Source organism: Penicillium alfredii (genome assembly GCF_028826965.1).
Source record: "Penicillium alfredii strain IBT 34128 chromosome Unknown utg000001l_segment0_segment0, whole genome shotgun sequence".
Lineage (NCBI taxonomy): Eukaryota > Fungi > Ascomycota > Eurotiomycetes > Eurotiales > Aspergillaceae > Penicillium > Penicillium alfredii.
In genome coordinates this window covers 3,287,597-3,300,037 of record NW_026622698.1, presented here as the reverse complement: position 1 = coordinate 3,300,037, position 12,441 = coordinate 3,287,597, and the positions used below count along the sequence as shown (strand labels likewise).

The following is a 12,441-nucleotide window of genomic DNA, read 5'->3' as shown; positions in this document are numbered from 1 at the left end:
CCAACACAAAATTAACCTAGTACAAAAATTCACCTTCTTAAATTGTCCAGTAGGACTAGGCAGGCTAGAGATTTTAGTCTTTCCATAGTCCCGATCAATAATCTAAATCACAAGAACACTCCCTCAGGCAGATAGATAGAAATGAAATTTAGCTACTCAAGGCATCTCAACCACAGGAATAATATCCCACCAGGTAATGACAGCCCGAGACATTGATTATTCCAAGGAGAAAATCCCTCAGGGGATTTTCACCTCGGGGAGGCGGTTCCCCAAGCAAAACTCACCTTATGAGTCCACTCAGCACAAGCGATAATAGCCCTAGGAGACTACCCCACACAAGGGAATTGTCGGCATATGGGATTCTGTCCTCAAGGAACTTTTGCCCGCAGGGTAAGCATTCCCAGTAGTGGTCACCTTTTCAACAACCCCATGTTCATTGACAGCAAAGCTCCATCCAGTGATGACAGGTTCACTCGCCTCAATCTCTTGATCGGAGATGAGGCGAAGAGGGACACTGATGGTGCCGCGTCCACTAGGATGCGTGAACTCAATGAAATCTTCTCTATCTGCAGGGTTCGCGATGATTGAGATCCGTTTCCCTAAACTGTGGGCTTTGAGAAACTTGGCAAGCTCAGAAGCGAAAGTTGCGTCGATCTGAGTTGCATTGCCGCTGGCATCGTACTCGAATGCCTGGAACATTACAGTTCCGTCTTGGAGTGGGCCGTGGCGATGGAGAAGCCCCGCTTATAGCTTCATATGCATGCCGTGCCTGACAAAATGTCCGCGATCGCTATCAAGGTCTCCTTTTCCACCTCCTTATCCTGTTCTTCGAAGGCCTTGATTGCATTGAAAGAGAGGGCATCCAAAACGGCACTCTCTACTGCAACCACCATTATATCGGCAGATCTCACTGTTTTATCATTGGTGTTGGCGATTGCTGCAGGTGACTCAAGCCCCTATGCGTCTTTATATACGTCGATGAGGATAGGACAGAAATGGTGCTTGGGTGATATTGAGCATAACATGAGATACCTTCTCGTGACGTGGAGATATGAAGCCCAAAACAGGCGAGGATGATCAGTATGCTTTCGATGAAACTTGCGCTGGGCAACTAGCTTGGGTTGGGAGAGAATGGAACAATGCGAATTGGAAGGAGTGTCTGTACTTATCTGAGAAACGGCTGGTTGATTTCCGTCATCAATATGGCTCGACATGGGGCGGGCCAAATACCGAGTAAGCGGGGAACCCTGTCATCCTGGCATGCTCAGGGCGTGGCGTGCTCAGGACAGAAGAGAACAGGGGCAAGTACCAAATTACAGCGGCCAATAGTCTATCTCAGCAAAGATCCACTCAGCTGAAAATATTTCTTGACTTGAGAGCTTCCAACGTTGGTTTCCTGCCGACGTGGCCTGTAGCACGCGGTTTCGCAATGACAAATATGTAAGTGAGCATGAACGCATCATCGGACAGGGAACTGGCGGCTACATACTGACTGCAATTGGCCATGAAAAGCACCAGCCAGCCAATGGACCCCTTCGATCGACGCTTACATGCTGGGACAAAGACTCGTGTTTTGACCAAAGCTCCGAGCGCTTGCAGGCTCTATAATTAGTCACCAATATGCTGAGCTGGTTTCATTTGCACCCCTTACACCTTCGGTGCCGTGACTTGCCTTCGCAAACGCAACTTGCAGGTTAGAAATGCCCAATGATCCCATTTGGGGTAGTGTAGCTATTTTTTTCTGAACAGCTGCGCTAGTCCATGCCAGATTGGCGGAAGTAGATGCATCTCCTCCAAGCCTGTGGCGAGACACAAGTAATCGCGAGAATCGTCATGCGGTGAACTCAATCTTAGCGAGGGGGAACTCCCAAGATGATAGATCAGAAAAGAGGAGGGGAAATGCCACGGTGCTGATCTCGCGTGTATGTATATCTGCTCCCGAGATCGCGTCCCGAGATCGCATGATCGCTGTCCTGAGGTCAGACTTAATCCACGATCGATCATGTTTTCTAGGTTACCACAAATCATCTAAGCTGGGAAGATCCACTCTTTATTTTCTTGTGTTTCCTTGTTTTTGGGATGTTTATGGGATGTGCCACTTCACAGGATTTGACAGACATCATAAAATCTGGTTGTGGCTAGTGTGGACACTCTCCACTCACGGATAGGGATTCCACTATTTTACGATCCTAACGGAGAAGAAAGAAAGAAAGAAAAGTGCCATCTCCACAGCGGGACACTCTAGCACCAGCCTATAGTTGTAGTGTTTGTTACGCAGTGCCTCTGCGTCACTATGAGTTTGTGCCAGGTGGGGTGATTACCTTAGTTGTTAGAAGGTACAACAACTATATATGCTGAGGTCGCTGGTTTCGATTTCGTCGGCACAGATTTCGATCCCAAGAGTATCTCGCAACCGTACCGATGCTATGCTAAGCCTTACACGGGCTCGGGTCTTGTTGAGTATCTTGCAAGACGTGCCAGAGTGCGCGCCGAGTAGGTCAGTACCGTGGGAGCTCCCCTACTCGTAGGATGGTTGTCACGAAGGTGAACTGTGAATAACAACAAGGTGGTATCCAAGTAACAATATGCGAATTGATCACGAAGAACTAAATACATGTGTAAAGGAGTGTCCTTATATATCCAGTCCTCCATGGTTGGTATATTTCCGGGACTATTTGTGGTCTACCTGCCGTAGTCCAAAAGTAGTCCATCTTGTAGTCCACAAATAGACCGTAGCTTGGCATCGCCCCATGGTCTATCGTAGTCACGTGAGCGGTGGCGGTGTGTCAGAGGAAATCCTATACATAGAATAGCCTAGGTAGTGGGATTCCTTCATTTGAGCGATTCTGGCGGTCACGTGCTTCGATCTTTCGCCCAGTGTCAGTGATCAGAGATCCATTGGCTCTCGGCGGCCCATTTGTGAGTTGGTGTGCAGGGGTCGTAATAGTGTTGCGGTCGCCGAGATCAAAATCCTCGGTCTGCGATCTGCATCTCCACCTGGTGAGGCGGTGTCATGGCCCACTGTGACGACTTTGTGAAGGAATAAGAATAATGCTGGTGATCATGGTCATAACCTCCTGAATATGTATATCTGCCCCCTATACGTACCAGATATTCTTTTCCGAAAGCTTTCCAATTTAGGCGGTGCTTTTATAAGAGCACAAGGCATCTCACTTCGTATACCTCATCGCGAAAATAAACAATGAGGGAGGGAGGGAGAGCTGTCTTTGAACTGGGTTAGAGAACTGAAGCAGTCTTCTGCTATACACAGTGAATCTGAGATATAGACGGAAGCAGTGGGATACTGCCTAACTTTAGGCATATACTAGGGCGCAGAACAAGTATAGACCATTCGATGATAACTTTATCTTAGCCCTTGTCTGGCTACTACGTAGATTAACATTATATCCATATATACAGAAATATTAGATCAAGATACTAGGGTATGTTATTAATAGTTGTGAAGAGCCTTTCATAACAAATCTCGTATCCCATCAAGGGAATCTATATACACAAATTAGGCACTCCACAAATTCCGGTAATTAAACAAGAGTCGACCTTAGGAGGCAATCAAGACCGTGGCCGGTTTCCGAATTTTCTCACCCTTGATGATTTGAAACGCGGGTATAACATCATAGCAGGGAGCAGGCCCGTAATAGTCTGGGTCAAATCGAACCAAAATCTTGCCCTCGGTGAACGCGATATTGTCGACATGGTTATCCAAAAGACTGATCTGGCGATCCATGCCTGCGCGTTTATATGTCCTGGTTGTAATTCCATGAGACAGGCCTGGAAGTAGGTGGTAGATTTCATCCTTGATTTTATCGATCTGGTCTGGAAATTGCAAACCATGGCCCTCGTCCGCAGGGGCGGTGTATATCGCCACGCGAGTATCTGCATCACTCCTTGTAAAGTAGCGGTTTCGGATTCCGGGGGTACGTTCCTCTCCCTCCATGTTGACCCCGTGGGCAAGGACATCAAGGACCTCTCTGTTGAACCGACGCTCGTTGAAAGCATAAATCGGCTTTCCTCTTCGATCCACCTGGCCGGTTTTTTCTTCGAACGAGGGTCTTTCCCAGAAGTGCCCCATATAGAGAGCATATCGAGATGTGATGATGACAACGGTGCAGCCGGACAGATTCACGACGCCAAAATTGTGTTTCGAGCGGGGGACTGGCCACAGCTTTGCTGTCGAGGGCGAACTGTCTTCAAGGGAAAGAGGGAGTAGTGTGGCGTCTCGGAGTTTATCGCGAAACCAGTGAAAGGAATCCCCTGGAGCAGGTTCACTGAAGCCCCTCTTCTCGAGTGTTGTTGGAGGCTCGCTGACTGAATCGTTTGAGGGGGTGGGCGTCTCCATTATCTCCATTATCGGCTGGATCGGGTTCTGGCGTGTCTGATTTGGCTAATGAGTTCTATTGTCAGCTCTCGTTGGGATAATGCTTTCTGTGCCGATATACGTACCGTCAATAGTCACCGAGCCCTTCTTGCTAATCGCATGCGCTTGCACAAGGCTGTTAAGAAGCGCAATAGCAAGGAGAGAGAACAGAAATTCCCTGAAACTCAAGCTGAGCCTCATTGTGTTTTCCCCTTGCTCGCTTTCAATGGAAGAATTTCCTCATGGTCAACGAAAAAAAGGCGCAGACAGGAGGCTGTGTTAAGAGAGGGAGAGAATCAGGCGTATGTAGGGGTCCATGACAGTATCATTATTATTAGATTTTGGATGGAGTGGGGGCCGGGGGTACACCGGGGGCCATGGGGGCTAAGGGTGAAAGGTCTGCTTACTTCAAAGCTGATCATAAGGACTTCTATTCCATGACACTATCTCTCCTATTAAAATATTTGTCGCTCCATAGATAGTCAAGTTTTCAGTTTTCTAATGTTTTGTTGCTAGTACTATAGCGAGTCTTTATACGCGAACTTATTATAAGAAACGCTAAATTCCCGTGCGACAGTAGTGATATGTTATACAGATTTGTATGCCCCAATAATCCAATCTCTGATCGGAATGTACGGTTGTAGCATATTACATATAAGGGTATGTTGAATGAATTCAAACGGTTCTGCTCAACAGTATGTATACAGTGATATTAGACTTCGGTGACAATTTGGGAATTTTCTGCAAAACTGTACAGTGGAAGATTGGGAGTGAATCAATGTGTCTGCCTATTAGTTACAGCGCCTACGAAGATCTGCAACAACCGGCAGTGTCCCTGGATCCTCGAGCGACCTAGGAAGTCTAGCAGAGTTTATTTTCTCACCTTCTCACCCTCGACTCACCTTCTGCCACCACAATCAGGGATTCGCCTAAGCCCAATTGCTGTGGCAATACCGACAAAGTACTGTTTCAGGAGCGCATCAACAGTCGATCGCCATTGGCTACGCTATTACGGTGCCAAGTCCATTGCCCCACACTAGTCCAGAGACGCATTGCTCCTTTACCCATTTGTGCCTTTTGACTTGACCCGTTGAGAGTTATTTATTGTCACGTCTACGACTAGAGAATACTTTTCATTCTCTATCTTGTCCGCACTTCACCAACCAATATTTATTGTCGATAATTTAAGTCTCTCTTTCTTAGACATGGCGGTCACAACCTCTAACGGATCAAATCGATCCAATTTAAACAAGAAATCCATTCTCCAGAAAAGAGATCGACGCAAATCAAGTCTGATGAAAAAGTCATGCGAATACAGCAAGATGTGCGACGCAGATGTCTGTTTGGGCATACGAATCCGAGAAACGGGCCAAGTACATATCTTCTCTGCGGATGCTTCGGGGTTCTGGACTTTCCTGGGCTCGCATTTGGTTTGTCTCCTAACTGATTATTCGGATTAAAAAAATATTGATCTCTCTAGGGCTCTTATTATCCAACCCCAATCCAGAAAACAGAACGAGACCTCGAGACATTTCGAGGGGATTAAGAATAGCTCGCAGTTGAGCACTATGTCATTCATGGAAAATGGATAGAACTGAGAGATCTACAATATTCACCAGAACTATTGCCGAAACCTATATCAAGAAGCAGAGGAACGAGATCATATCAGTCATGTCAGTTTCTTGCTTTCGTGGCCAGTCCTGGTGATATTCTGAGGTCGGTAGGAGCAATTTAAGGCCTATTATCTCCATTATCTAAGCCTATTATTAAGTTACCCGGGGCTTCTTTTGGCCTTGATGCTGTAACTTCATCTATATTCTTGATGTTGCTTTGCCAACCTATACTACCTCGCTCGGCTACACTCAGGACCCGAGGACCGAGAACATCTATATCGTCAAAGACGAACTAATCAAGTTGTTCGATTTTGACAGAACCAATAAGTGCTGCCGACTATTAGCCAGCGGTTTGCAAGCCATCAACTGCTATGGATTTTCATACCCTCAAATAACGATGCCCTGTAGTCTTAAAGAGAGCTACTGTACCAAGGATTCCACGACAATTCATCGTCCGAATGCTTATTTCCTTGTGAAGGCCATGATTTTCCGGGGTACCTTAAAGATTCCACGATAGTAAGCATCCAATGACACAACTGATCGTCGAATCATTTAGATCGTGGGAGCGCTTGTTTCCTAAGAAAGGCAATATTTTTCTGAGGAATTAGGAAAACCATGGCATGGCGTGGGACAGAGTGTATCGTAGGCCTAATGTGAGCGTAGGAAGAAGAGTTGCGTAGGACAGCCTGTGTTAATAAAGAACTAGAAAACCGTGGCATGGCGTGGGATAGATTGTATCGCACGTCCTATATTGGCGCAAGAAGGATAGTAGTTAGCGCAGGACAGCCTGGATTAGTAAGTAATTAGAAAAAACCGTGGCATGGCGTGGGACAGAATGTATCGTAGGCCTAATGTGAGCGCAAGAACACAGTATGGACCAGACCTAATCTAGACTATCCTATGCAACTATCCTTCTTGCGCCAATATATGACGTACGATACAATCTATCCCACGCCATGCCACGGTTTTCCTAGTACCCTAAGCATTCCCACGACACACTTAATCTTGGGAACACTTGTTCCCTGGGAAAGGCCATAGTTTGCCGAGGACCCTAAGCATCCCATGACACACATACCTTATCGTCGGATAATCTAGACCATGGGAATATTTGTTTCCCAAGAAAGGTCACGGTTTTCCGTAGACCCAAGGTTCCCACGACACACTCGGTCGTCGGATCACCTAGATCGCCAGACCACCTAGGTCGTAAGAAATGCCACAATTCTGATAGGCCTAAGGGATCACTTTTACATGGGATCGTCAGGCTGCGAATTTCATAAGACGAGTTTTCATTTATTGCTTTCGCACCCGGAAACCGTGGCCTTTCTTGAGTACATCGATAGCTATTGTGAAATATAGTAGGTATCCCGAGACAGGCTACAATATTCGGCAGCCATAGCGTCGAAAAGGCAGTGGACAGAGACTTAATATTGCTGGGTGATTGGAATGTTGAGCATGAGTGATGGTCACCACTTCCCTACCGAAGCGACAGGGTGCTTGTTTCAAAATCTCGCTAGCTTTTGATTTAACCAACGAATGATTTAAAATAACTCATATCAAGGAAAAGCCGGCACACTGTTGTTTCTACTTGTCAAATGCGGTATTATACTGACAGATACCGTGGAATTTACGGCTAGAGAACAATTGATGAGAGTCTCCTCGGGTTATTGCCGTTGAGAAAGATCTGAACAGTAACAAAAAGTAGTGTCAAGATGGGGTGGGATATTTTGGCCCCAAGTATTCTGACCCCAATGACTTCTGTTCACGTGTGGGTCCCATCGCGAACCGTGCGTCGGCCAGCGGCTCCCACCGAGGCGTTAAACGCAATGTTTCAGTTGATGTGGCTACGTGAATGGTGTAAAGTTGCAAAAATTTCTACTCGGCCAGGTAGGAGGATAAGAAGAAAGAAAAGGGACTTCAACAGATAGTCTTACAGAAGTGAACTTTCCAACATAGCAGCCGATAAAATGACAGATTCGAGCACTGATCTTGTATGCCGTTCCCTCTAATAAGAAATCCAGCGAGTCATCACACTATACCGGGATCATGAAAATAATTTCCGGAATTGATCGCATAGGACACATGGGAGCCCTATGGACAGGCACTCGGCTAGAACACTTGCATGCTAACCAAAGGTGCTGGTTTTGTAGCCGCCTTTGGTGATAAAAACAATCAGTAAGTCTTATTGCGCAAGTAGTGTCTTATTGGGGAACTAGTGTTCTAGCTCGATACGCAGCGTTTGATCGCCCAAGCTGCGATCGACAATCCGTTTCAGGTGTGAATCAAGTGGTAGCAAATCTGCGACACTTTTTGGAACAAGTCGACTGGTCTCCCTGGTCCTGCCGGCCTCTCTGGTCCTGCTGGCCTCCCTGGTCCTGCCGGCCTCCCTGGTCCTGCCGGACTCTCTGGTCCTGCTGGCCTCTCTGGTCCTGCCGGCTTCCGAGGTCCTGCTGGCCTCCCTGGTCCTGCTGGCCTCTCTGGTCCTGCCGGCTTCCGAGGTCCTGCTGGCCTCCCTGGTCCTGCTGGCCTCTCTGGTCCTGCTGGCCTCCCTGGTCCTGTTGGCCTCCCTGGTCCTGCTGGCCTCCCTGGTCCTGCCGGACTCTCTGGTCCTGCTGGCCTCTCTGGTCCTGCCGGCTTCCGAGGTCCTGCTGGCCTCCCTGGTCCTGCTGGCCTCCCTGGTCCTGTTGGCCTCCCTGGTCCTGCTGGCCTCCCTGGTCCTGCCGGACTCTCTGGTCCTGCTGGCCTCCCTGGTCCTGCCGGCCTCTCTGGTCCTGCTGGCCTCTCTGGTCCTGCCGGCTTCCGAGGTCCTGCTGGCCTCCCTGGTCCTGCTGGCCTCCCTGGTCCTGCTGGCCTCCCTGGTCCTGCCGGCTTCCGAGGTCCTGCTGGCCTCCCTGGTCCTGCTGGCCTCCCTGGTCCTGCTGGCCTCTCTGGTCCTGCCGGCTTCCGAGGTCCTGCTGGCCTCCCTGGTCCTGCTGGCCTCTCTGGTCCTGCTGGCCTCCCTGGTCCTGTTGGCCTCCCTGGTCCTGCTGGCCTCCCTGGTCCTGCCGGACTCTCTGGTCCTGCTGGCCTCTCTGGTCCTGCCGGCTTCCGAGGTCCTGCTGGCCTCCCTGGTCCTGCTGGCCTCCCTGGTCCTGCTGGCCTCCCTGGTCCTGCCGGCTTCCGAGGTCCTGCTGGCCTCCCTGGTCCTGCTGGCCTCCCTGGTCCTGCTGGCCTCCCTGGTCCTGCTGGCCTCCCTGGTCCTGCTGGCCTCCCTGGTCTTGTTGGCCTTTCCAGTCCCGCTGGCCACATGTGACTTTAACCGTGATAGGCAAGTCGAGAAGACCAGCCCGAGTATGATGACTAGCTGAATTGTGGACATAGGAGTCTCAATGAAGATTTTTACATTTGCAGTCAAACATAGTGGAATTGACCTTGAAATTTTTATAAACGCAAGTACCGAAAGCGAGTAATCAAAGATAGAAGCTATCAACCCCGCATCCCCCCATAAAGACATGTATCGCGCATATACCCATTGATGGCCTAGCTAGTAATAGTTGAAAAGCAACGTAGCAGCGCATGCGCACATCTATCCAGAGAATAAGCCCCCTCCCCCTGCATAACTGTCGTAAAGTGGATCATGACTCGCTTGTTCTTTGGAGTTCCTGTACCGGATTCGGGCAACGCCAGCGACTCCGCACACGATGCACATCAAAAGCATGGCGCTGGAACGCCATTCGATGTAACAACGTCACTTCACACCAGTTGCACTTAAGTGGCTTTTCCTTCAGATGAATAGCATCAAAATGGCGCGTAACACAGCCGGGATCATGAAACATCTGAAAGCGAACCTTGTCCGGAAGCCCTTCACTCGCGAAGCATTGAAAGCAGGCCTCTGGCTGCTTAGCGGTTTCGAGGTATTCCCTGGTAGCACGTAACGGCTTGCCACGTACAGGCGCAGGTACCTTGCATGAGTCGATATCACTTTGGATCTGCTGTAAAGCCTTCGGCTGAGCTATCGGTCCAGCTAGTGAAGCAGATTCAAGAGCTTTCTGCTTAGGCCGGCCCCTCAACGGACCTCCTTCAAGGACATCACAGTACTGCACAACAGCTGCAGTACCTGCATCACGCCGATGCCACTCGTCTTCTAAGGAATTAGAAACTGGGTAGGAAAGAAGGCTCTGCACAAGATGCAACTGAAGGGGGTGCATAGTATCCTCTAAGGACGGGTTGTCTTCTTTCTCTTCCTTGGCCGCGGCACCTGAAAGTTGCGCCTCAATATCCAAAAAGGCTTGCTCTTCATCAAATTTCTCTCGAATCTGATGCCGTAAGCTCCGTTGCAGCCTTTTTCGCGTGTTTCTCACCTCCTTCTCCCGTTGCTGGAGTCGGAGAAGCAAGCCGGGTTGTTGGGTCTCCTCGTATTGCGTGCGGATCTTGCGTAGGTTGCGCCGGGCCTCTTCCATCTCGGGATGATCTTCAACTTGTGCCCGTTGTTGATCAGTCAAGTAGCGTGGACGTCGCGTGTCTCGCCAACGGCTTTGCCGTGTGACAGCTCGCATCAGTTCCACATCTGGGTCGAGGCCACAGATAACCCGGATCATGTCGGTGTCGAGCTGCAGAGGATGATAGTGGTTCAGAAAGGTGCGGGGGCTGGCGTGCTTCATGATCAACATATGTTGCTCCTTGCTCACCCACCCTGCGGACAACATTAGCCACAAGCTAAAAGATAAAATTTACAGTATCCATGGAATAACTCACCACTCTCGTTGAGCACTTTACCACTTCCATACCGGAACTGGTGGGCGTGAAATGCCCCTTTCCATCCGCGAATCTCCCCGAATGTGACCAGCAAGGCGGACATGGTAGACTTGGACATCTGCGTAGTCCGCTGAATGGTTGGAACGCCCTTGACCAACTCCGTTTTGCAAAAGATATACCAATCAGCCTTTTTAGGGTCCAAAGGGACCAGAAGCTGTTCGCAGCCTTTGCTGATAAAGAGTTTCCGCAGCTGAGCTTTCGAGGTCAGCCCCTGATTCCGGAACGCCCGTGCGTGAAACAGGATGCCAAAAAGCAATGTGTGCGGGCATATCACCAGAGAGGGCCCATAAATGATCTCGGGAAGTGCAAAAGTAGTTCTGTTGATCGGTTAGCTGCATGGCCCTGGTCGGAAATTGTGGGTCCTCGGGAGGAATCTACACCAGGAGATGTTCGGGGCATTGAGAGGGAGGGACAGGGATTGCGCTTGCCGTACAATTTCGTCAGACCGAGGAATTTCTTCGTCCCTTCGGCGGTAAGTTCGATCATGGGAACCGGCGGGCCTCCACGAGGATCCTTCTGGAGGGAGATCTGCAGATCCTTGAACTGCAGACTCAACAAGGCGTTTCGCCGGTGCACCGTAAAGATACCGAGGGAGTTGAACAGACACACTTGGATGCGTTGGAAGCCCAGATGAAACTTTTTCTCCTGCGTCGATAAAATCGTTTCATTAAATGGGCCGATATCCTCGATATAAACCGGCGTCTTTTTTGCAGGCTGCGTGTCCAAACCAAACTCTTGTACCAAATACTTCATACCCTATATACAACGTTAAGTCAAGGTCATCAAGCTGAACTAGGATATATTCGAGGTGTCCTGACCCTTCGTATCTCTGAGCCATCTCCATCGTTGATTATAATCTTGGTGAGCTTCTGGTAGTACAAGCGAAGGTTTTTCCAGTCGGTCTCAAGTGTACTAGCTTTGTTGATGCCTGGATAATGTCGACCGTCCTCACTTCGCTCAAGCAGGAGACACCAGCGTAGGAACCGATACATATCATTGTTCGACGCCTGGCGTAGCGCCTCCTCGGCCTTGCGCCATTTTGGCACGTTGGGCCTGTTCCGCACTTGGCTGGCACAGTACCTATAGCTATATTAGGAGATTGAAAAGAAATAGATCTCAATGATTCACTCACCTTTTCCACCGACTCTCAATCCGCTCTCGTCGTTCAATAGTGAGTGGTGCTTTGTCGAAATCCTCGGGGATCTCAGAGAGATCAACTCCGCCTTCATCCAGTGGGTCCTCGTAGAGCTCTCCAGCGGCATAGGATATCTCTGACTCCAGGTCAAGGTTCTCGTCCGATCGGAGACGTTTTCGTGAGATATCGTCCGGCTCTGTCAAGTCCGTTTCGTAAGTAGCGTCGCTCTGCTCGTCCAAGTCGGTGTTGGTGGTGGAGAGATCTTCCTCGCCCCGATTGCTTCCGGGATTTCGATTCCGTCGGGACCGAGTACGCTTCATTTCTAGGACCAGGGGGGACCAAGAGACCAAGGCAGACGTGCAGAGAAAGCGTGCAAGAATGATGCCACGGCACTGAAATACAGCCAAACAGGCGGATGTGCACTAAGGGACGAGTGAACGGCTAGTTCGTGAGGAGGTACACTCGCGATCGAGGGAGTAGCAAAGGCGGAAGAACAAAGGATATAAAGGAGCAGAAGTAGGGAGCCA

The 12,441-nt window shown here is 49.5% G+C and overlaps 3 protein-coding genes across 3 annotated transcripts; all 3 read right to left on the bottom strand.

Annotated features, from left to right (window-relative positions):
- Nucleotides 1-318: 318 nt before the first annotated feature.
- NUU61_001280 (uncharacterized protein) lies at nucleotides 319-699 on the bottom strand (the record flags this gene model as incomplete). The annotated part of the gene is made up of 1 exon (XM_056651862.1): nucleotides 319-699. One exon carries the CDS (start codon nucleotides 697-699, stop codon nucleotides 319-321), a length of 381 nt encoding a protein of 126 aa, XP_056516712.1.
- A 2,860-nt stretch (nucleotides 700-3,559) lies between these two features.
- On the bottom strand, nucleotides 3,560-4,366 carry NUU61_001279 (uncharacterized protein; the record flags this gene model as incomplete). The annotated part of the gene is made up of 1 exon (XM_056651861.1): nucleotides 3,560-4,366. The coding sequence occupies one exon, from the start codon at nucleotides 4,364-4,366 to the stop codon at nucleotides 3,560-3,562; it is 807 nt and encodes a 268-aa protein (XP_056516711.1).
- Nucleotides 4,367-8,267: 3,901 nt separating this feature from the next.
- NUU61_001278 (DUF3435 domain-containing protein) lies at nucleotides 8,268-12,234 on the bottom strand (the record flags this gene model as incomplete). The annotated part of the gene is made up of 6 exons (XM_056651860.1): nucleotides 8,268-9,328; nucleotides 9,665-10,657; nucleotides 10,720-11,096; nucleotides 11,213-11,535; nucleotides 11,598-11,859; nucleotides 11,912-12,234. 6 exons carry the CDS (start codon nucleotides 12,232-12,234, stop codon nucleotides 8,268-8,270), a joined length of 3,339 nt encoding a protein of 1,112 aa, XP_056516710.1.
- Between the last annotated feature and the right edge of the window lie 207 nt (nucleotides 12,235-12,441).